The sequence below is a fragment of the Hippocampus zosterae genome, unplaced genomic scaffold (assembly GCF_025434085.1).
Source record: "Hippocampus zosterae strain Florida unplaced genomic scaffold, ASM2543408v3 HiC_scaffold_22, whole genome shotgun sequence".
Taxonomy (NCBI): domain Eukaryota; kingdom Metazoa; phylum Chordata; class Actinopteri; order Syngnathiformes; family Syngnathidae; genus Hippocampus; species Hippocampus zosterae.
Genome location: NW_026262818.1, coordinates 3772385 through 3796236, shown reverse-complemented (window position 1 = coordinate 3796236; position 23852 = coordinate 3772385). Strand labels below are relative to the sequence as shown.

General features: G+C 45.5%; 2 protein-coding genes across 4 annotated transcripts in view; one reads left to right on the top strand and one right to left on the bottom strand.

Annotated features, from left to right (window-relative positions):
• Positions 1-23852, top strand: part of LOC127594596 (galactokinase-like) — a 239145-nt gene that overhangs the window by 41399 nt on the left and 173894 nt on the right. The window lies entirely within an intron of this gene.
• LOC127594585 (ras-associating and dilute domain-containing protein-like) overlaps positions 1-23852 on the bottom strand; it is a 42368-nt gene that overhangs the window by 12913 nt on the left and 5603 nt on the right. For 2 of the 3 annotated variants that reach the window (XM_052056434.1, XM_052056433.1), the window contains exons 3-12: positions 22967-23145; positions 20060-20222; positions 18379-18611; positions 17174-17610; positions 13666-13956; positions 13176-13562; positions 6769-6806; positions 6504-6664; positions 4916-5028; positions 59-317 (exon numbers count right to left, since the gene is read on the bottom strand). In XM_052056434.1, coding sequence (XP_051912394.1) covers positions 59-317; positions 4916-5028; positions 6504-6664; positions 6769-6806; positions 13176-13562; positions 13666-13956; positions 17174-17610; positions 18379-18611; positions 20060-20222; positions 22967-23145 — 2261 coding nt within the window. The remainder of the gene's footprint in view (positions 1-58; positions 318-4915; positions 5029-6503; positions 6665-6768; positions 6807-13175; positions 13563-13665; positions 13957-17173; positions 17611-18378; positions 18612-20059; positions 20223-22966; positions 23146-23852) is intronic. The other variant, XM_052056435.1, reaches the window with a different exon arrangement.

The window sequence follows — 23852 nt, the reverse complement described above, 5'->3', positions numbered from 1 at the left end:
TTTTGACTTTGTTAGAACACAAAGGGTGTGATTGTGAGGGAACATGATCCACGGGTACCTTTCTCCATGAGTAAGTTGAAGAGTGATGCGTTGATGAAGTAGAAAAGGAAGGCGATGAGCTGTGTGGAAATCTCAGGGTGAAGCTGACAGTCTGAGAGTAGTCTCTGCGTCTCAGATAGGACCTCCACAACCTGTTGGACTTGATCAGGGACTGTCAGACCGCTGCTACCCAAGACCGGAGCACCCTTGCCATTCAGAGAGTGACCTTCCTTGAATGGGTTGGCGTACAGAAAGGCTGGCAGGATGGGGTACAGGACCTGGTGTCATGGAATCAGTCAAGACAAGAGACTCATTCCAGTGCCGGAAAATGAAACATCGTTCAAGTTACTGTATTTTATGCACTATAAGGCGCATCTAAAAGCATTCAATTTTCTCAAAAGCCAACAGTCCACCTTATAATCCGATGCTTATATATTGATCAATATTCAGATTTCTTGCACGTAGTATTTTAAATGTTCTGTAAAGCGCTTTGTAACAGCTGCAGCAGTCGTAAAAGCACCATATAAATAAAACTGGATTGTGTTGTATTGTATTCCCTTTGGCGTAGCTCCATCGTGTGGATGCATAACACAACCTCAGCCACCATTGCAGCTTCTATTCTATGCGCTTTATAAAGTGGTTCGCCCTATATATGCAAACAGTTGAAGGTGCACCTTATCCTTCGAAGAGGTAACTTTTGTGCAATGATCAGCCACGCTCCCAGGCAGACTGCAGACCACCCACGCTGCCTTCACTTAACATGACTCACTTAACACTGTAACATAATTGATGGAAGATTACATGGACAAAGACCAGTAGAATCAGCACAAATAAGGGTCTTTTCCACCCTCTCTGACCTAAAAGGTTCTTGCTGCTCCACAGCGTATGCATGGACAATGACAGCTCTGTTTAGGCTAATTGTACGCAGACATCCCCTTTCCCCAGAAATCTTGCTCTGACGCCCACCAAGGCCAGCACCAGCACCGTATCCACATTCCAAAAAAAGCTGAAAATGGCTCATGTGGGCTTGGCAGGGTGCTGTAACAAGACTGCTGAGTGAAGAGTTCTGAAGGAATCCGCCCTGGGCAGATCATTTTACTTTCACTGGAAAAGCCCAGGGTAGGCGGAGAAAGGCTGAACACAAATGGCAGAATGGAAGTAGACAGCCACAGCTCCCATCAAATATGAGACAATGGAAATGGGTGAGGGTGGAGGGGGACAATGTTTTCTGGTTGGAAAATGAGGGCCCAGTGGAGCCAAGCAGTGAGAATTAAACCAAACTTGATGCTTGATTTACCACAGTCATCCAAAGACCTGTATTGTCTCACGGTCAAAACTGTGCATTCTTCTTCTGTCCACAAGTCTGGAGAAATGTGCGCATATCCATCAACCGTGACTGTGGGTCCATCCATCCATTTTCCGATCTGCTTCATCCTCACGAGGGTTTCAGGGGGCGTGTCGCGGGGGGTGCTGGAGCCTATCCCAGCTGTCTTCGGGCAGTAGGCGGGGGACACCCTGGACCGGTTGCCAGCCAATCACAGGGCACACACAGACGAACAGCCATCCTCACTCACACCTAGGGACAATTTAGAGTGTTCAATCAGCCTGCTATGCATGTTTTTGGAACGTGGGCGGAAACCGGAGTACCTGGAGAAAACCCACACAGGCCCGGGGAGAACACGCAAACTCCACACAGGGAGGCCGGAGCTGGAATTGAACCCGAATTGAATTGGATTGAATACCTCTACACTGTGAGATCGACGCGCTAACCACTGGACCACCGGGAATTCTGCCTCTTATTTGGGAAAGTGCAAAAAAGCCAGTACATGTAATATTAACCCTTTCTGGGACAGTGGTTCCTACAGTGAGCACATAATCATGTTATCAGGTTACAGGGTGCATGAAAGGGTTAATTTCACCCTTACATCTCCAAATGCAACAACTGAAAATTGGTCAGACAGGCTTTATCATAAATCTGGACATATAGATAATGATTTCACTCGTAAGGGACGCTTCATACTGCACTTGATACCGCACTTAATCATGAAGTTTGATCCTTGAATTCGCCAATAAATGTCCTGGTTCAATGAGCGCTTGTGTTCAAACAGTCATCCTCATCATACAGTTCACATTTTGACACCAAGACAAAGCCCAACAGTGGATCAACAGTACCTTGTACCCAAATCAACCACCATGCGACCCAAATATAGTAAGAGTTGAACTTTTTTTTTAAACTAGTTCCTGATTTCAGAAGTAGTTATCCATCTATATTGTCTAGTAATGAGAGGCGATGAGACATTTATGTGGGTTCATAGTCATAACGGGAGAAAATATAATTACTATGTGGACTGCGACATAAATGAGTTTGACACCCCTGGTTAAATTATTATGCAAACCATTTTATTATGTAATACTGTCTGGTATACTAAACTAACCTAAACTATGACACACTTAACTCAATTTTCTCCGATATAAGGCTGTTATTTATGCAATAGTATTGCTAAGCTATCGATATGCTACAGACAGGGTTGAAATTGTTCAATGGAGGTAAATGATATATGTATTCAGTAGTGAGGGCATAGATGTCAAGCATATGTTCTTAACACCACGCAATAAGTATGCTTCTATCACAGTTCAGTCAAGTTGAAAGAAAGTACGTAGTGGACAGACATACAGAAAACACATTGGTCGTAGTGCACTGAACAGAACTGTGTTATCCTAAACTTAAAGGACAGCCATTTTATGCTCACTTTAGAGACTCTGTCATATCACTGACTTCCTTCCTGCAAGGAGAAAAGAGTAAAAGAAAATCAAATGAGCTGAATCAGGAACATAATCCGTTTGACTTTCTGCTGGCATGAAAATTGCCTTGGTGGCTGCATGCTGATGGCCTGTTGGACCAGCAATGCAATAATCATAAGACTTTACATAACTTGCTTTGGTTCTGGCTCCCTTGTTTGTTCAACGGGATATCTAGGTCAAAGACATACAGTTGGCTGGGGTATATTTAGACTGAGGAAACACAGAATGTAGTGATAATACCAGCATATACAAAACTGCACATTTCCTATACCGGTTGTCCTTATCATGGTCACGGTTGAGCTGGAGCCTATCCCAGCTAACTTTGGGCAAGTGGAACAGAAATTAATACATACCACTAATACTACGACTCTGACTACTACTACTACACCCACGAGTACGGCGTGCTTGACCATTGAGGAAACAGAATTAGACTCGCTGGAGTTTTTGCAAAACATTGGTGCACGAACAGCAAGATCCCCCCTTTCGGATTATGTTGTCAACCGTGTGTATGAGACTTAGGAAATTGGAGACCACCTCGTACCTCACAATTGTGCGGCCATGTATGCTGGTGTCATATTATGAATGAAATACAATGAGGTCCACCACGCACATCAGCGGACATCAGCGCACATCTGTCAGCCTGGCGCCTCGATTAAATAGACTCAAATCGCATTAGCACACCTGCGCTGCAAAAAAAGACTCACTTTCAGCCAGTCTAAAATTTAGTCTATGGTTTGTCTCCAAATTGTGAGATGCACTGGGGGCTACGGGAGTAACTCCCAGTGAGGCGTAGCACCTCTAGCAAATTCACAAACCGGCCATTGCTCCAGCACAAAAATGAAGATGAACTTCAACAATGACATCATCTTAAAATTGAGCATGATATATGGATCTTCTGGTAGTTAGATGTTCACATACTAAATTGCCCCCCCAAAAAATCATTTATCAGGTACCTAATGGAAAATATTACAACGTTAAGAGTCCTTAACAACAGCTCAAAAACCTTGGCTAAGATCCGTCAGCAAACAGGATTTGCACAAAGGCCCTCGGTGTCTTGTCATTCACCAGTGCCACAATAACCCCAGTGTGTTCTGCCACTGCGGCCAGTGGCTCAGCTTAAAAAGCTGTCAGGAGAAAACTAGGCCCTTTATTCTCAGCCTGTCACTGATTATTTTCCTTTCTTGAACGTCACGTTCATCAGTGTTGGAGCCAGATGGAGCCGCAACACGAGTGAAGTTTTGACTTGTCAGTGGTAGTAGTTTGGAGTAACCCACGATATAGTTCAACACCATATAAATCTACAGTATATTATTGCACATCTTATTAAATATGTATTTTATACGATACATGCCCCATTGCATGAAGCAACGTCCATTATGGAAAATGTTCTTTTTTTAAAGGCTTGTATACAAATATTTGCATCCCTGGAGTGACATTATCAGCTCGACTTGGCGACTTTCTGCTGAAACATTATCATGCCGAGGCATTATCACTCAGAAACACCCACATTCACGGCTGCAACGCCCTTTGGGCGAGCATTAGCTAACGGTGTCACAAACACTCCTTTCTAGCCATGGCTCACCGTTTGTCGTTTCACAGCATCACATCTTTTAGCGTACTTTTACCGCAGATTATTCGTTTCATCACAGAATTTTGCAGTGATTGTTCCTCCACACAGACACTTACTGTAGACTCTTTGATCATCATGATATATTGACACCAGCATGTCACAGATTTTTTTTACATTACCCCTTTCATGCACCCTTTAACCCGATAAACATGATCAGCTTTCCACTGTCGTAACCGTTAAGCTGTCTTAACCCTGAAAAGACAGCGAGATGTGTTATTATTTAAGCAAATCATGACATTTTGGATAATAGTGTGCCTCAAACTTTGCGGGGACACTTTAGTCAAGGCAGATCAGGCAATACTGTATCCAAGTGCACAAAGTGAAATCATTTAAAAAACGTCCAACTTCGACCTCCACCACTCTTTTGTTCCGATTCCACTGCTAAAAGGACACCAGCCATTTCCATCTCGCTGTCAAATTTCAAAAATATATTTTTCCCCTTACCTTAGTGACGTAGTACACACACTGCTGAAAGGTAAGCATGATGACCTCCTCCAAGGCCGCCACTGTTTCTTCAGCGGTCGAGTGCACAGAGGACAGCTGCAACTCCAGCAGGTCTGAAAAATAAACAACCACAGTGATCAAAAATATGAACGCAGCACTTATTTTTTATTATTATAATTATTTTTTTGTTGTTGAAAATTTTCAGGAGGTGAACTCTAAAACAGGGGTCACCAACCGCCGGTCCGCGGACCGGTTCCGGTCCGCAGGGCATTTGTTACCGGGCCACACAGAAAGAGCTTGCCTTAATCACGTTTTATTTATTTCGGAATACGAAAGATGTTTTATTTTGAAATATTACCGGATTCTCCGTTACATATGTCCGTGTCACGCTTGTCACACGTCAAGCCACGCTTCTCCGTCACGTGGCCGATTACACTAAAAACAATACGCCGGAGCTTGCAAAATGAGTAAAAAACTGCTGGAGATCGCAATTGACGGCGGCCTTAATAGCACGTTCGAGACAACTGGATTAAAGTTATGGCTGAATACTATGAGATCGCCACAATAGCCACTGTTGCTATTTCTGACATCCTACCTGTGTGAGGCGGGGGTTTTCTGCAGAAACGGCAACTAAAACAAAATTACGAAGTAGACTGGACATAAACCACACACTTGAGGTGTCATTGTCTCCTATTACCCCGAGATGGGACCGTCTGGTTGCAGAAAATCAAGCTCGGGGCTGTGGTGAATCGTCATTTTCATGCACTTTGAATTTGTGTTGTATTGTATTTTGAACGCATTAAACATTACCAAAGCGATCAGAGTGTTGCGGCCAGATTAGACGCTCCTCATGTTTATTATAATCTCTCGAACACACCACAGTGTTCATGCAGCTCATACGATATTATTTTGTTGGACAGTCAAACCTCGGTTTTCGAACGTCTTGGTCCTCGTCCAATTCGTGTTTTGACCAAAAAGGTCGAGTTTTTTATGCCTCGGTTGACGAACAAATTTTCGGTTCTCGAATAAACTGAGCGCACTTGAATGCACCATTTGACTCCTCTCGCCTTCCTTACACGAGGAAGTGACGCTTCATCATTTTGCTTTCTATTGTGAGCAAACATGTACAGTAAACATTTTTATTTTAAAAAGAGCGTGGTTTCGGTTTTCTTCCGGAATCTGGAACGGATTATGGACGAAAACTGAGGTTTGACTGTATTATTTCTGCCACACCTTAAATGCCGGTCCCTGAAAATATTGTCTGCCATAAACCGGTACGTGGGGCAAAAATGGTTGGGGACGCTTGCTCTAAAAGCGCTATATAAATCAGCATGTATTGTATTGTATTGTATTGTATTGTATTGTATTGTATTGTATTGTAAAAGACTTTTTCCATATAGTGTACACGGAAGACCCATTTGGGACAACAATTATTCACAAATTAACTAAATCTGTATTTGTGAGCATTTTGATGCTATCAAGACGTTATGATTATTGCACAGGTGTGCCCTTAGGCTACCATACATCCAGTTTGTCCAAATGTTATCATCGGTAAATAATGAACCTGAAATCTTCAAATGTGACTGACCCAAATTCTCCCCAAACTCTCCTTCTCTTCTATCTTCATTCTCTTCACATGTTCTCCATTCCAAGATGACAGGTAACTGATACTGGATGAACTGGAGCACCTCCAGGCTGTTTGACATCCACACCACAAGGGGCAACAGTCTTGTGATTGCGTCCTTGTTGCTGAAAGGGTGCACGGCATGTACGTGTAAGATTTAATCCGGAGGAGTTGATAATGAATACAGTACCCGACAAATCTGTAGTCCGGAGTAGGAATAAGGGCTTACACTTCTTTCTGAAAAGCAGCTAGTTTCTTGGTTTGCTCCTGTATGGAAAGTGATATAAAGCAAAATATAATTATCCTGATAAAGATAAATACATCCTAGTTGTGGGGAGTAGGTAGAAAATCATTTGCAGAGGTTTAATGGTGCCCAGCATTTTTTAATTTCTAAAGTGCTTCTCCCTCCCCTATCTACTCAAAAATGGTCGGGGAATCCAGCGTAAATGTCAAAAACCTGTTCAGTATTTACAATATCAAATTCTTATGTGTGTGATCCACACTGAGGTCGACAGTGTCACGTCCCGTGTTTGCCAGCAGGGGGCAGGCTTTTCCTGCCTACCGCCGACACACCTGTCACCCATCAAGGACTAATTACACAGGCTTTATCTTTGTGCTCGGGCAGTTGACTTACTGCCGGAGTATTCAACGCCATGCCAATTCTCTCGATTATTGCCCTATTCTATTCGTTGCCGTGTAGCCTTGTGATTGTGATTGCGCGTCGTTAAATCTACTATTGTCTATTCCCATTTATTACCAACTATATTCCATGCCATTTTCTCGCAAGCGTTTTCTGTTTACTTCCTTTATTCCTGGTCCTGATTTTGACCAGCGTTTTCTGTTTGTTGCTCCCGGACGGGTACTTTGTGTTTTGTATTAAAATTCATTTGTTCTCGGAACACCTTTTCTTTGTCTGCTTTTTCGGGGATCCACCTCATTATCTTGTTGGGCACGAAGCGATCATTTTATCGCTTCGGACCCAACGTGACAGAATACTCCGGCCACCATGGATCCCTCAGACTTAGAAAGGATTTTTTCCGCTCTGCCCTGCCGAGAGCAACAGTTGAGTCAGCAGGGCCAAGACATTGCGGAAATCAGCCGCGCGGTTTCCATGCTGGCTCACAGGTTCGATGATTTCGAACCCCGTCTTGTACGGGTGGAGGAACGGAGAGCACCTCCCTCCGTGATTCGTCCTGCCACCCCTGAGGCACCCGCATCATTTCCCACAATGATGAGGGAGCCTTCGCTTCCACACCCCCCACGTTACGGGGGTGAGCACAGGCAGTGTGGGTACTTCCTCCACCAGTGCTCGCTCGTTTTCGACCAGCAACCTTCCCTCTATGCTACTGACGCCGCGAAGGTGGCATATATTATGAGCCTGTTGACAGGTCCGGCGGCGTCATGGGCGATGGCGACAAGCGACGCGAAGCCGAGCCTCCGGTCTTCATTCCACGGCTTCGTGGCGGCGTTTCGCCGGGTGTTCCACCATCCCGTGCGGGGCAGAGAGGCTGAGGGCCGGCTACTTGAACTCCACCAGGGGAGGCGATCGGTTGCGGACTACTCCATCGAGTTCCAGATTCTGGCCGCCCAGAGTGGTTACGGCGACCGGGCGCTGTGCGGACTGTTTCGTCGTGGATTAAACACCGAGCTCAAGGATGAGCTGGCGACTCGCGACCACAGCTCCAACCTGGAGGAGTTAATCGAGCTCTCCCTGCGACTGGACAACCGCCTGAGAGAGAGAAACCGGGAGCGGGGAGGTGATCGTTCTCCGTCCCGGTGTGCCACGTACTGCGGGGAGGAGCCGATGCAGCTGGGTGGCGAAAACGTTGGACCGGAGCAGAGACGGCGCCGATTCGACGATCGGGCTCGGTCTGACAGCTGTCAACGGGGACCTCATGCTGCTCCCAGCCGACCGGGACATTCCCCATCCTCGCCCTCCAAAAACTGTGAGTCCCGACCCCGCGCAGAGTCCCCCACGCCTCGGCGAACTGACTCCCGGCCGGGACACACCGGGAGACTGGAACTCGAGGGCGAGATATTTGAGGGGTCCCGGTCGCGGCGGGTTAGGGCTCTGATAGACTCGGGGGCTGATGGTTGTTTTATGGATACCGACTTCGCCGCTTACCTGGGCTGTTATGTCGAGAAGTTGGCCGATAAAAAGCGGGTTTGTGATCTCGATGGACGCCTCCTGGGGGTCGTGACGCAAAGAACAGAACCACTAAAACTAAAATTATCCGGTAACCATGTTGAGCATCTACGGTTTTATTTAATGCAGTGTCGTAACGCCCCGGTTATTCTCGGCTTGCCCTGGCTCAGGACTCACAACCCCGTAATTTCCTGGGAGCGTCCGGCAATGGAGAGTTGGAGCCGGAACTGTTATGAACGTTGTCTAGGATCAGCCGTAGGGCAGCACGAACGTGCCGGTGACGACATCCCCGAAACTATCTGCCTTGACGGAGTGCCAGACTGCTATCATGACTTGCGACAGGTGTTCAGCGAGGATCGCGCACGCTCCTTGCCCCCGCACCGACCCTACGATTGCGCCATAGACCTGCAGGCGGGCGCTCCGTTGCCAACCTCACGGCTGTATCAGGTGTCTAAACCCGAGCGCGAGGCACTCACGGAATACATCAACAGCTCGCTCGCTGCAGGTCTAATTAGACCATCGCGATCGCCGTTAGGTGCGGGGTTTTTCTTTGTTGAGAAAAAGGACAAATCCCTGCGACCGTGTGTGGACTATCGAGGTCTGAACGACATCACGGTAAAAAATAAGTATCCGCTACCGTTGCTAGACTCCGCCTTCGCTCCTTTACAATCAGCCACAATCTTTTCAAAATTAGATTTACGCAGTGCCTACCACCTGGTTCGCATCCGGAAAGGTGACGAGTGGAAGACTGCTTTTAAGACCCCGCTCGGCCATTTTGAATATCTGGTTATGCCCTTCGGGCTGACAAATGCTCCCGCCGTTTTTCAGAATCTCATCAACGACGTGTTGAGAGACATGCTGAACATTTTCTGTTTCGTCTATCTCGACGATATTTTAATTTTTTCCCAATCTATCCAAGAACACAAGCGACACGTCAGACTGGTATTGCAGCGTTTATTAGAGAACAGGCTCTTCATCAAGGCAGAGAAGTGTGAATTCCATGTACCTGTCATCTCCTTTCTGGGGTTTATTATTGAGCAGGGCAAGCTGAGAGCAGACCCCACCAAGACGGAGGCGGTGACGAACTGGCCAACACCGACTAACCGGAAGGAGTTGCAACGCTTCTTGGGGTTCGCTAACTTCTACCGTCGTTTTATTCGCGGCTACAGCCAAAAGGTACTCCCGTTGACCCGTCTGACGTCCACAAAAATCCCATTCAAATGGGATTCGGCTGCGGACTCGGCATTTTCTAGCTTAAAGGCCGCATTCACAAATCCCCCGGTGTTGCACCATTCTAACCCGGACTTCCCGTTCGTCGTAGAGGTGGACGCCTCGGATTCAGGGGTCGGGGCTGTTCTGTCCCAGCGTTCCCCGGTCGACCAGAAATTGCACCCCTGCACCTTTTTCTCTCGTCGACTCAGTACAGCAGAGTCCAACTACGACGTGGGCAATCGTGAACTGCTAGCTGTAATCGTCGCCCTACAGGAATGGCGCCACTGGCTCGAGGGGACTAAGGAACCGTTCACGGTCTACACCGACCACAAGAACTTGGAATATCTCCGCTCTGCTAAAAGACTCAACCCCCGTCAGGCCCGTTGGGCACTATTCTTAACCCGGTTTAATTTCATCCTCACATACTCTCCTGGCTCTAAGAACACCAAGCCCGATGCCCTTTCCCGTCTCCACGACCCCGTGGAGAGGGACCGGTCACCAGAGACCATCCTCCCGACCCGGTGCATCGTGGGGGCGTTGAGGTGGGAGATTGAACAGAGGATCCAGGAAGCCCTGGATGGTGTCCAGGTCCCGGCTGGATGCCCCACAGGGAGGTTGTTTGTACCCCCACCTCTGCGCTCGGAGGTGTTGCAGTGGGGGCACGGGTCCAAGGTGGCCTGCCATCCTGGGGTGAACCGGACTGTGCATCTCGTCACCCAGCGGTTCTGGTGGCCGGAGCTTCGGAAGGATGTGGTGGACTATATCAATGCCTGCTCCGCCTGCGCCTGCGGCAAGGTCTCACATAGGCCTCTGGCAGGCCTGCTCCAGCCATTGCCCATCCCTCCTCGACCTTGGTCACACATCGCCCTGGATTTCGTAACGGGCCTTCCTCCATCCCGTGGTCGGTCGGTCGTCCTCACCATCGTGGACCGGTTCTCTAAGGCGGCTCATTTTGTTCCGCTGTCTAAGTTGCCGTCTGCACTGGAGACCGCCGACCTCCTAGTCCAACACGTCTTCCGTCTCCATGGGATCCCGATGGACATCGTCTCTGACCGGGGGCCCCAGTTCGTGTCCCGCGTATGGAAGCGGTTCTGCCGATCCCTCGGGGCCACGGTCAGTCTGACCTCGGGATATCACCCCCAGTCCAACGGACAAGCCGAGCGTGCCAACCAGGATCTGGGGGCGGCCCTCCGCTGTGTATGCCTGCGCAGTCCCTCCTCCTGGGTCGACCATCTACCGTGGGTGGAGTACGCACACAACACCCTCGTCTCTTCAGCCACTGGTAGGTCCCCCTTCATGTCGGCCTACGGGTATCAACCGCCGCTGTTCCCGTCCCAGGAAGGACAGGTGGAGGTCCCGTCTGTGCAGCATCACCTCAAGCGAGCCCACCGCGTATGGAAAGAGGCCCGAGCTGCATTGGCCCGCACGGCGACCCGGAACCAGCAGATCGCGGACCGTCGTCGGCGCCCGGCACCTACTTACATGGTGGGGCAGGAGGTGTGGCTGGCTACGAGGGATCTCCGCCTGGCCGGCACGTCCGCGAAACTGGGGCCCCGATTCACTGGTCCGTTCGTGGTCGAGTCCATCGTCAGCCCCGTCGCGGTCAGGCTCCGGCTGCCGCCCGCCATGAAGGTTCACCCCGTGTTCCACGTTTCCCTGCTCAAACCAGTGGTTTCCAGTCCCTTGGCTCCGCCTTCCACTCCGCCCCCCCCCCTCCGCGGGTCGTCGACGGTGACCCGGTGTACACTGTTCGTACCATCCTGGACTCTCGGCGCAGGGGTAAGGGTTTCCAGTATCTGGTCGACTGGGAGGGCTACGGGCCTGAGGATCGGCAATGGGTGCCCCGCTCCTGGATCCTTGATCCGTCCCTTCTGCGCGACTTCCACGCAGCTCATCCGACCAAGCCGGGTAGGCCGCCGGGAGGCGTCCGTTGAGGGGGGGGTACTGTCACGTCCCGTGTTTGCCAGCAGGGGGCAGGCTTTTCCTGCCTACCGCCGACACACCTGTCACCCATCAAGGACTAATTACACAGGCTTTATCTTTGTGCTCGGGCAGTTGACTTACTGCCGGAGTATTCAACGCCATGCCAATTCTCTCGATTATTGCCCTATTCTATTCGTTGCCGTGTAGCCTTGTGATTGTGATTGCGCGTCGTTAAATCTACTATTGTCTATTCCCATTTATTACCAACTATATTCCTTGCCATTTTCTCGCAAGCGTTTTCTGTTTACTTCCTTTATTCCTGGTCCTGATTTTGACCAGCGTTTTCTGTTTGTTGCTCCCGGACGGGTACTTTGTGTTTTGTATTAAAATTCATTTGTTCTCGGAACACCTTTTCTTTGTCTGCTTTTTCGGGGATCCACCTCATTATCTTGTTGGGCACGAAGCGATCATTTTATCGCTTCGGACCCAACGTGACAGACAGGGCCACACACTCTGTGATTGTGATGTGAAAATCACACTCTCTCATCACATGAAGTGGGGACCAACATTATCTCCATCCTGAAAAAGGCCCAACAGAGGATGTACTTCCTGATGCTGCTGAGGAAGCCTGTGAGAGGAGCTGCTGGGACAGTTCAACACAGCAATCATCAAATCAGGCCTGTGTCCCTCCATCACAGTCTGGTTTAGGGCCGCCACAAAAAAGGATAAAATCTGACTGCAAAGAACAGTTAGGACTATGGAATAAATCATTTCTACTGCCCTACCCACTCTCGAGACACACCACAAGAATCAAGACAAGGGCAAGGAAAATCCTACTGGACCCCCCACACCCTGGCCACCACTTCTTCCAGCTACTCCCCTCAGGTAAGCGGTATTGAACAATGCAGACCAAAACCAGCAGCCATTCAAACAGCTTCTTACCTCTTGCAATAAACTCCCTAAACAGTGACTCAAGTCTATACATTCTCTTTGCATTTTTTGCACACACCTGCGGGACTGTATTACCGCACTTTTCATTATAGCTCCAGCTCTCGACATTCTTGAACAATTGTTGATCAATATTCCACAGCACACTTGAAAGCACTCAAGGACTTTCTGGATACTACAATTACTGCTACTGGACACTTAAAAATGTGGAACAATTATCTGCACTGACTGTAAACTGTGACTATACAGTCTGTGATGTTGTTGAAATGTTGATCTTGAGCTAATTTAGTTCTGGCACACAGGCTACAATTTGGAAGAAAAATACTCAGTTATTTATCAAGGTCATCAGGTTAAGCCCTCACATGACATTTAAATATCATGGATCAAAATGATCCGTGACTACTCACCCAAACAGCGCTCTGGATTTCGCTTGCAATCAGCAGCAGGAGCCTTCGCAGGTCTGAGGTACGTAAATATGATGCGGAATATTGAGTGCACAGGCACAGCAGAAAAGCAATGCTCAGCGACGGTCCCTCTTGGACGTCACTGCTCCCAAGTGCAACTATTTGCCGGATGACGCTATGCTCATTGTCTGCTTGATAATTCAAACTCAGGCAGTGACCCTCTGGCGATTTAAAAAATGGAGGGGCTCTCTTCAGGCACTTTTTGGTCACCATACAGGTGTTGTAGAATATCGCATCTCTTGTCTGGCTTGTTTTATGAGTGGATGTAGTGTTGCTAAACAACCAGGGGAGGGTCGACAATTTTCGCTCTGGAGCAGGACTGTTGAGTTCCTTTTTGTAGAAAGAAAGGACAACGAATTGAAATTGATATTACCGGTATGATAATTATAGCCAGTACAGTGTATATGTGAATATATTTGTTTACACCTATTACCTTGTGCATCAAGGGATCTTTAAATAGAAACAGGTAGGTTTGTCCCAACCCAATGACATCACCAGGGAAAAGTTCTCCTTTCTCTTTTAACATATTGCCATTCTTTGTGACCGCAGCATCAGGAAAGGGGCACAGCATGGTGGGTCCACCAGTAGCACTGCGATGAAAAATGCAATGTTTTGGAAGAATATCTTCGGCGAGGAGGGCAATATCCGCCTGTGGTACATCGCCGCTGTCATTTTGTCTCCCCACTACAATATTTGGACTCATAAGTAGGTAGATGACAAAGTCCTATGGAGACAAATATTGTACAAGATCAAACAAAACAGTACATATTTACCTGTAATGTCACTGTAAAAAAATTAATACAATAATTTCAAGTGAGATTAATTGAGAGGTTGGAAATTGTAACTCAGAAATATTATTCATATATTGAATTCCCTATTATCTGTGGGTTGGCATTCCCATAGTACATATACTGTATATCAGACATATATCAGAACACATTTGTTAATGAAGAAGAGATGGATGGAAATACACTAATATCTTTGATTGTAACATTTGATTGTTTATTTCTACCCATTGTATCATTCTATCCTTAAACAAGGTGGACCCAGGAATTATTGCCAATTCATGGATTTGATGGTGAAAATATTCTTTCGTCTCCTGCTGTTTTACATCCTCTTTAATTTTAATTATAAATGAAGGCGGTTCTACAAATTATAAATGTAAATGTAGTCACAGATGCAAGATGGGGAGTTGAATGAGGTCTTCTAATGCCCACTTTGCAGCGGCCAATCGACCTCATCCACAGAGATCTTGCAGTTCTACTGTATATCAACGTAGTTTGCGAGTGTCGGTCTCCTGCACCATACTCATACTTCCGCCATGTAGACCGTACACCTGTCTTGTGCCGAATTCAAAGAACAGGATGGAAGGGAATTGATTGCATTGGCTAGAAATCAGATATGTTTAGTCCCATAACAGAACCAACACACATTTCTAATTGCAGCCATCTTTGAAAATGCCCAGAGAAAGAAAATTGCAACCAGGCGCAGTTAGACTGCACTTTGGGTAAGTTAGACTTCCACTGGGCATGATAATGGGGCCCATATTGTGCATTTATATAACAAATTAAAGCAGTCACCAGGTAATTTATAAAACAGACAAAAGGTAGTAAGAATGCATTAATAACACTCCTGTTGAAATTTTGGGTGTTGTCCATTTATATTTCCTGCAAATGAGCCATTCCTCAGCCTATCCCTGTATTGGAGTGTGTGCCAACATGATGATAGCTTCGGACTACCACGGTGATGGGGGAGACCAGTTTTGAATACTGAATTCGAATTTCCCTTTCGAATAAAAGTTGGTTTCACGCTCAAGCGTGCGAGTCCCTCCTAATTTTGCGTGAACAGGAATTCCATGTACCTCATCATTAACATGCACCTATAGATAGATAAAAGCAGGGATTAAATTTGATTTTGTACTTGTGATGCCTACATTACAGATTTAACACATTGAAATATGTAGAAAATAAACCTCCTAACCTTTATTCAGAGAACCACGTCTCTGTTAGCTAAGTCGTGATTGTGAATGTGTCCAAATATGTTGGCCTGCAAGTGTAGGGCTGTAATCCTGGTAATCAGACAGGAAACGGTGCCCCAGTTGTGTTTTACAGCTTCCTGATCAGTGTTCTGACAGTTTTTCTTCTTACAGTTTGCTGACTTTAGGTTGATTTCACTTTGCTGTGGTTCTTTTCTCTTCAAAAAACAGTGCTACATGAGTTCGATGAGGGGTTTTTTTTCTTCAAAAAAGGGAAGGGTGTATGTCATATAGTAGACTAGCTGGTTCGCCGCCCTCCGGGCGGCTCATCAGCTAGTTCCTGCGGAAGGCTGGTAAGGTGGTGGTTCGCCGCCCTCCGGGCGGCTCATCAGCTAGTTCCTGCGGAAGGCTGGTAAGGTGGGCCTTCGGCCCACAAAAGTGTTGTTGCTTGGTTCAACTTTTTGTTCATCTTCATTGCTTATCGCGAAAATAAAGAGATGTTTAGCTCTACTAAATAACTAACAATATCATTGCAATGCTTGTGGGTAGACAACATTTTTTCGCTAAAATGCCCGCGCGATCGTAGTGAGCCACTGCCTAAATGGCGCAATGGCGGCGCGCAATGGCGGCGCGCAGCGGCGCGGTGAAGTAGTAATCAGTTGTATAAAAGGACTCCCGCCCGATCACTCAGTGTCGGGTCATTGTTGCTCTTTGCTGCTGTCATGTTTTTGGTCATGTTTCTGTTATTGATAATTTTGAGCTTCAGTTATGGTTTTTGTTTGATACTTTGGACTTTGTTTGTTTTGGATTTAGTTTTCTGAGTTTTAATAGAATTATTCAAGTACACCATGCTCCTTCGTCCTGCCTGCTTTTTGGGGTCCACCACCACCTCGCAAACGTGACAAATCCAATAACAATCCATTTCGGTGCGTTGGTAGGCATTATTTATGTATTCAGTTTGGAGACATCCATCCATTTTCCGATCCGCTTATCCACACAAGGGTTGCGGGGGTAGGGGTGGTGGGGTGCTGGAACCTATACCAGCTGTCTTCGGGCAGTAGGCGGGGGACACCCTGAACCCGTTGGCAGCCAATCGCAGGGCACACACAGACGAACAACCAGCCATGCTCACACTCACACCTGGGGAAAATTTCAAATGTTCAATCAGCCTGCCAGCAATGTTTTTGGAATCTGGGAGGAAACAGGAATACCCAGAGAAAACCCACACAGGCCCGGGGAGAACATGCAAACTCCACACAGAGAGGCTGGAGCTAGAATTGAACAAGGTACCTTGACACTGTGAAGTCGACACTGGACCACCGGGCCCAGTTTGGATCAGTAACCCCAATTATTTGTTATTCAGTTTTGCTAATTCAAAAAGAACATTTCAGATATCTGCAACTACCATTTCTCCTATCCACAAAATGCTATTTCAGAATTCAGTGACTTCATTTGAAGGAGGACAAATGACAGCACTTTCGCCATTTATGTGAATGGGGTTTCTCCTTCGAGATATGTACAAGTCAATTGCAGATCTGCTAGCGCATTACGGATATCTTTTTTTTTTTTCAAAATGACACTTTCTCACAATGGAGTAACAGATATCTACAATTCAGTAGCAGATATCTGAAATTCCCTCGATGTCTGCAACTCAATTAGGGCAATAGTTAGATCATTCGTCCTTCCAAAATGACATTGCAGGTATCTGTAATTGAGTTTTGACCAGACAATTGTATTAACTATTCAGTCATTACGACTTGTCAGCAAGACATTATTGATATCTGTTTCCACCACACATGTGTGATGTGAGTGAGCTATGCCAGCGAGGTAAATTGCATGACATCATACCACACTAGCAACGATATTCATCAAATAAGAAGGTTGGTTTTGCTGGGAATAAATTGTGTTATGCATTCTAATATACATGTGCAAATAGCTGAGCAGAACACATTATTAAATGCGATACCTGTACAAGGCTGCGTCCGTGTAGTAGCAGCAGGTACGGGCAGTCTTGAGGTGGGTGAATGGAGTACTGTGTTGTGTTATCGTCGCTACTTTCCGTCTCCTCCCTCTCTGACTCCTCTCCTTCCTGCTCACCTCTCGGCCTCGGTGGATAGAGGGTCTCTGTTTTGGCCTGTGACCCACCATCCCCCTTAGAGGGAACTGCGTGGTCAATGTCGTTCAGTTCTGCCCTTGCTTCTGAGCACTTATGGCTCTCCACTAAAGTTCCATTCAAGGACATACTTTGATCCTCATTCGCTTTGGTCGCTGAATCAGCCTCTATAAGGTCCATCTCACTTTTACTCCGCCAGAGTTTTTGGCTTTGACTCATAGTTCTCTCAACGAGGGTGGAGTTAACTCTGGAGCGACTCTTCTGCAGTTTACGGGCCTGAGCATTGATACCTATTGGGGAGATGATTAAACAATTACAGGAATTAGCTTGAATGTGGCCTGTGTGAATAACCTGCTATATAAATACAGTAGAGACCAAGTTAATGGGATGCAGTGATAAGGCAACACCTGCACCCCCCCCCCCCCCCCCCATGGTGTTAAACGCGTGTGTGTATATGTGTGTGTCCATGCTAGAGTCAAGCCAGATAGTCCACACACAGGAAGCAGACCTCGGTGGAAAGAAAGACACAGCTCATGGAAAACAGAATGTGATCACCCACACTGATAGAAGGCGATCACACACTGTGCCAGTCACAGAAGCAAAAATGCCAAACAGGACGCACTCTTACATTGTGACCACAGCTGTGTCAACGAAAGCCAGTGTTTCCAATAGAAATGATGTGGTGCTACTCATATCTCTGGAAAGATGGAGGGCGGGGGTGGAGGGGTAGTGTTCTACGGCATTGTGCTTATGTGCAAGTGGATAACTTTTTTTCCATGCAAAACAGGACCACAAAGTGTGTTAAAAATAAATAGTATGCCACGGGATGAAGTTTAATTAAAGCTGCAAATTGAGCAGGAGGAAATGCAAGACCATATTTGAAACTAGGAACATACTTTTGGTCTGATGAAATGCACTTTGATTTGGTGTGGTTTGGTTCTCGGGGAAAACAGCGGATATATTTGGAAGAAACGCTTCAATTTATTATGGACAAAGCTTTACTGAACAGCCAAAACTGTTGAGCAGTGTACGCCAGGAAAAAGAAGGGTCAGCCTAACCAGCAGTGATGGTGTCTTGTTCTTTGAATGACTGCTCTTCTACTAGGCTTCGCCTCTGGATTTCAAAGCGCCTGGCGAGGCCCTCCCTTGGTTTCCACAGCGACTGCAGGAGGAGCGGCTTCTCATTGTCGCCCACGACTCTGAACCCTTCGGTTTTCCACAAACGTGCGCTAATGGAGCCAATCGTGTCACACAGAACATAGGAACTTGCCTCGTCTTTTCCAAAGCCATACCTGGATAACGTAGAAACGGAAAGAATTGTGGGGTGGGGGGGGGATACATGAATGTTCATTGAAAAAAAAAGAAAAACTTGGGACATACACAATAGAAAATGGCATCAAATATCACTTCACAACTTGCAAATAATGAAGGATAGTGACTCTGTTGTGCAAATAAAATGTCCTATACCAGTAGACTATGGCAAAAGGAAACTCTGAACAGGCCCCGAGTCAATTTAAGTTCTGAAATGAATTCAGGGCAACTTAAATGATGAAGAGGCCATCATTTTTCATCAGCCTAATGGAGTGAAGACCACACACTTTCTAACCATATTTACGGTGGAACAAAAATGGCAATGTGCAAAAAACAGTGGTACCTCGATTTACAAACACCTCTTCATACGAAATGTTCAAGTTACGAAACGCCTCAACAGGAAAATACTGCCTCTTCTTACGTAAGAAATTAGGAACGAATTAGGGCATTTACATAGAAAACGCGTCTCTACTTACAAAAAAGGTACCGCTGTACATGTGTATAATATAGGGAGAGAGAGAGAGAGAGAGAGAGAGAGAGAGAGAGAGAGAGAGAGAGAGAGAGAGAGAAACTGCAGTGGTGTGCACACATGCAGGACAGGCTGTCTGCATGTTTATGTCTGATGCAATTACCACAAAGATTTTGAAGCAGAAATGGAAGAAATCCACTATTCAAACAAAGGGTTTGAATTCAACAACAAAGTAACCACAAAGTGGATTTTTTTTTTTAATCACAATTATTTTTAATTTCAGTACGAAGGACTCCCTTACATAAAAATGACCATGTGGCTGCCAATTGCCCCTGAATTCTTGAAAAGAAAAACTTACATGTTATGGGAATGTGACTGAAAACTGGAATAAACTAATGCAAGCTTGGCGAGAACATGCAGCCTGAGCTGAAGGTCCTTGAATTAACGCTTGGCCTTTGAGGTTACATTTTATTTTAACCAAATGTTTCTTACAGCCACGGTGCGAACATCCAAATGTTGCTCTACATGTCGAATTTCCCTTGTGCTAATCATTCCGTTGCATTTTTGGGGTCTGAAATCCAAGCAAAGACTAACATATTTTTTTTCTCTCTCTCGGGGGAGAATTCCTGCCAACACTGGCCGTCTTTCACACAAACTGTGGTTTGCGCTACACTTTGTGAGCTATTAAAATGACTATTTGGCACACACTCCTCGTGCACAACACCGCAATTATAACGCGATGGACAGAACATCAAGTCTACTTTGTTTATTGAGCAGTTTATTGAGTATAAACGCATGTGCGGTACAAGAATGGTTTTATATACAATTTGTAGCAAAAAAGGAGGAAGCGTGGGGCAAACAATCACACAAACACATGTGGCAAACAGACACACACACACACACACACACGGACACACACACACACACACACACTCATGCAATAATAGCACATTCCCTCACCTTTCAAGGGCCTCTTTGACCAGCTCTTTCGCACTGGAATGTGTCGTGGCCAAGACACTCTTATAGTAGGCTCCTTTACAAATTGCGCTTCCAAAGATCTTCAAGATTCCAGGAGCACTTAACTGATTGGACAGCTCAGATGGGTCATCCACAATTTCGGCATCTGCCACGCTCACTGAATGCAACATCACAAGAGAGGGAGAGCGCCCAACACATAATACAGACATGTTTATATGGTCATTGGGTTGCGTTTTTCTATAGGAAGGGAAGGAATGTCCACACTTAACTTTTTCTTGCTCGATATTGATTCTAGGTCTTGATTTGATACATAGATTATGAATAACATCATGACATTATGGATTTAATTTTTAACCCATCGCTGTAGCAACCATGGCAAACACACACCAATTTAGTGATCAATTAATACAGTGGGCGCAGTACTTTACTCAAGTGCAGGCTGCTTATGCAGAGCCGTGACCCCACCCGCTTCCCCACCTCCTCCACCTACATCCAGGGGAATTTAACCTGGGGGGGCCGTGAGTAGTTGGTCACATTCTTACGTGACATCTACTACCTCAAATAGAAACTCTCTTTTTGCGAAGTAGAGTATCGTATAATACAGCAATGTGATGAAGACCACACTATCTGAGACCAAGACTTGACCGAGACCAGAACTTGAACCAAAACGGGTTGTTATCTGAGCCCTGAGCAACCGTGAACCGTGATTTTCAGTCGACAGCAAGAAACAAAATGGCCGCCCACTGATATCAATAAAAACATGTAGTTTATGCTGTTTATTTCATATTCCACTTACATAATTTTAATCATAATGCTGTGTTTAAACTGGTGGCACAACATAAAACATATTGTCAATACTTTTTTTTCTTGTACCTAGCCCTATAAAAATCCTTTTAAAACATGACAAGGTTGAACATGTAAAGTGAGATTCCTCTTCCTCATTCATTTTAATTTTCTTTTAAATACATTTGACAGCAATAAACACAGTGTCTGCAAGTCTTTCAAAGCACAACATGCAAACATTTCACATTTTGATAGATAGATAGCTAACTGAATAGCTAACTAGCAGCTAGATGGACAGATAGCTAGCTAGATAGATTTTTGTCCCAACTAAATTACCAAAAAATAAATCCTTGTGTGTATTTAATAAAATGAAAAGAGGATAATAGAAATTAACAATTTAGTTGACTTGGCAAACGCTCCATGGGCGAATTGGCAGCTCGGGCATGTGACCAAAATTTGATATTGACCCTGCTGTGTCAATGAGTCAAAGATTGCAGAATTTTTTTAACAGGAGTTTTTTTGTGTGGGTTTGTTTTACATGTTGTTTTACAAATGAAGTATTTGTGTTTGAGGAAGCCATGTTGAATTTCTGTTGAGTTTGTAGAGATGTCTTGTTCTGTTCTCCTCACTCAGTTTTATACTTACTGTTCGTTTTGCACATTTCACCGTTCACTGCTTATGTGCCCTCAGTCGCAATAAAGCAAACATTGTGTAGTTACTAACACATTAATTTTAGGGATTTGTTCTTTTACTAAGTACTTTTTTTATTATAACATTATTGACCTAAAAGATTCATGATCACTCTTGCCAGAACATCTCAAGTTCACCCAGTGACAGTGACCGTGACTGAGACAAGACCAAGGGTCCTCTTTTGTTTGTCAGGTGCCCCTGCGTTCAGCGTTGAAAATGGATGCATCCTCATTTTGGTGCTGGGGCAAGGTCACCGCACCCATCTGATAATTGGGTAACACACCACATGCACCATATGCTTTTTAGTTTAAAATTTAGTGTACTTTTTGTCACCAAATTGCAAGATGTGCTGGGAGGTATGACAGCTGCGTCAACTGGAAGGCCCAGCCTCGCACTTGCCGACCAAAATAGGGCCCATAGTCTTTACATATGACCAGTGTGGAAAGAAGCTGCAATAAAATTATGACTGCATGAAAATAGGAAAAGTATACAGGCTTCATGAAGTCAACGAATCAAGTGAGAGTACTGTATGCTTCTTGTGAAGGAACTGTGTCTAAAGAAAGAAACATTACAATATGCCGATATAAAATACATTCAAACCCTTTCATGCTTGTTAGCAAGAGTTTCCATAGTGGGAATCCAAGTGTCCTTGCAATTCATGTTCTACTCGCATGAGATATATGATCAAACTGTTACAGCTTTTGGCACTCCATTTACGATGATGCAATGTGAGATCCTTTGTAACTATGCCCAAACATCATGCCTTCCTTGTGTTGTGTGGAAGTCTGTTACACATTTGTATTTGCTAATCCCAGGGATGAGCTTGGTCTGATGACTGGTTTTTTTTTTCCAGCTTTGCAAAGCTTCTTAAGAAGGCATTGTATTGGGAATTTTTTTTTCTTTTTTTTCCACAGGTTGACCATATCTCATGACTTATGACATAGAGTGGGCAGTAAAAAAAAATCATGAAATTGTGCTTTGAAATATCAATTCATCTATTTTCTATAAAACGTGTCCTCGTGGGGTCGCTGGGAAACAAGAGTCTCTCTTGGCTACCTTTTGAAAGGCAGGGTACAGTCAATAGCACAGCGTTTGTAATCTAAGAACCATTCACGCTCACGTTTGCACCTTTCAGCAAATTTGAGACTTGAATCTAACATGCATGATTTTGGAATGCAGGAGGAAGCCGGTGTCTCCAAAGAAAATGCACACAAACAAGGGGAGAACATGCAAATGACACACGGGAAGGCCCAAAATGAGATTCAAACCCAGAAGCTTTGTGAAGCGGATGTGCTAACCACAGCGCGAGCCGCTTTGAAATATCTCAAAATAAACTCAGAATGAACTGATGCACTAGCCAATTCACAGGACATTCACGTTGGAAGAAAATGAAAGAATTTACTGAGCGTGACGTACCGCTTCCTTTCCCGATTTGGGCGGACATGGCCACGGACAGTGAGCCAGAGGCGGCGCCGCGAAGGAAGACTCCTGAGAGGCGGTTGGTGTGGTGACGGATGCGGCTCTTGCAAGGCTGCCTGAAAGCCACAGCCTCAGCTGACCTGCCAGTGGATGAACTGCCAGTAGACGAACTCGAGCTGGGTAATCAAACGGGAAAAGATGGACTGCTGAAGGGTCCAGTTAAGTCAACAACACAGATGATACAGGGGCCACTGTGATATTGAGTGAAAAAAAAAACAATGTCGTCGATAAATGTGTCTTATCCTTGTGGTATAATTAAGTTTCACTTTTTTTTCGCCATTCCTCACTCAGCTCTCGGTGTACATGAATGAAAAGAAAAAAACAACTGGTTGTGCACCACTGAGCAAGCCTGTAAGCTTCTTACCACTTGTGGTTCAAAGCTTCTCTGTTCCTATAACACTGCTTGTATGTAAAAAAAAAAAGCTCACTTTTGATAAAGTTTTGGAGCTGCAATAAATGCTCAACATTTTAACGTTGCATGACATTTCTTCGTCAAAGAACCAAATGTGCAGCTCTTACCGAACTGCCGCTCAAAACATGTGAATTGCACCAGGGTGTAACAAGTGGTTAGCGAGCATCTTGGGTTATTATTATTATTTTTTTTTTATCCTTTCTGTATTTTGACAGATACCGATTATTAACACCCTTCAGGGACAGCGGTTACGACAGTTGACAGCTTATCATGTTATCAGGTTAGAGGGTGCATGAAAGGGTTAAGTAAAAAAAAAAAATCAACTCACTCTAAATTTTAATACTATTGAAGTACTAAATATTTTCCTACATGTCATCCCAAATTTTGCAAATAATTATGAGGCCTACTCAC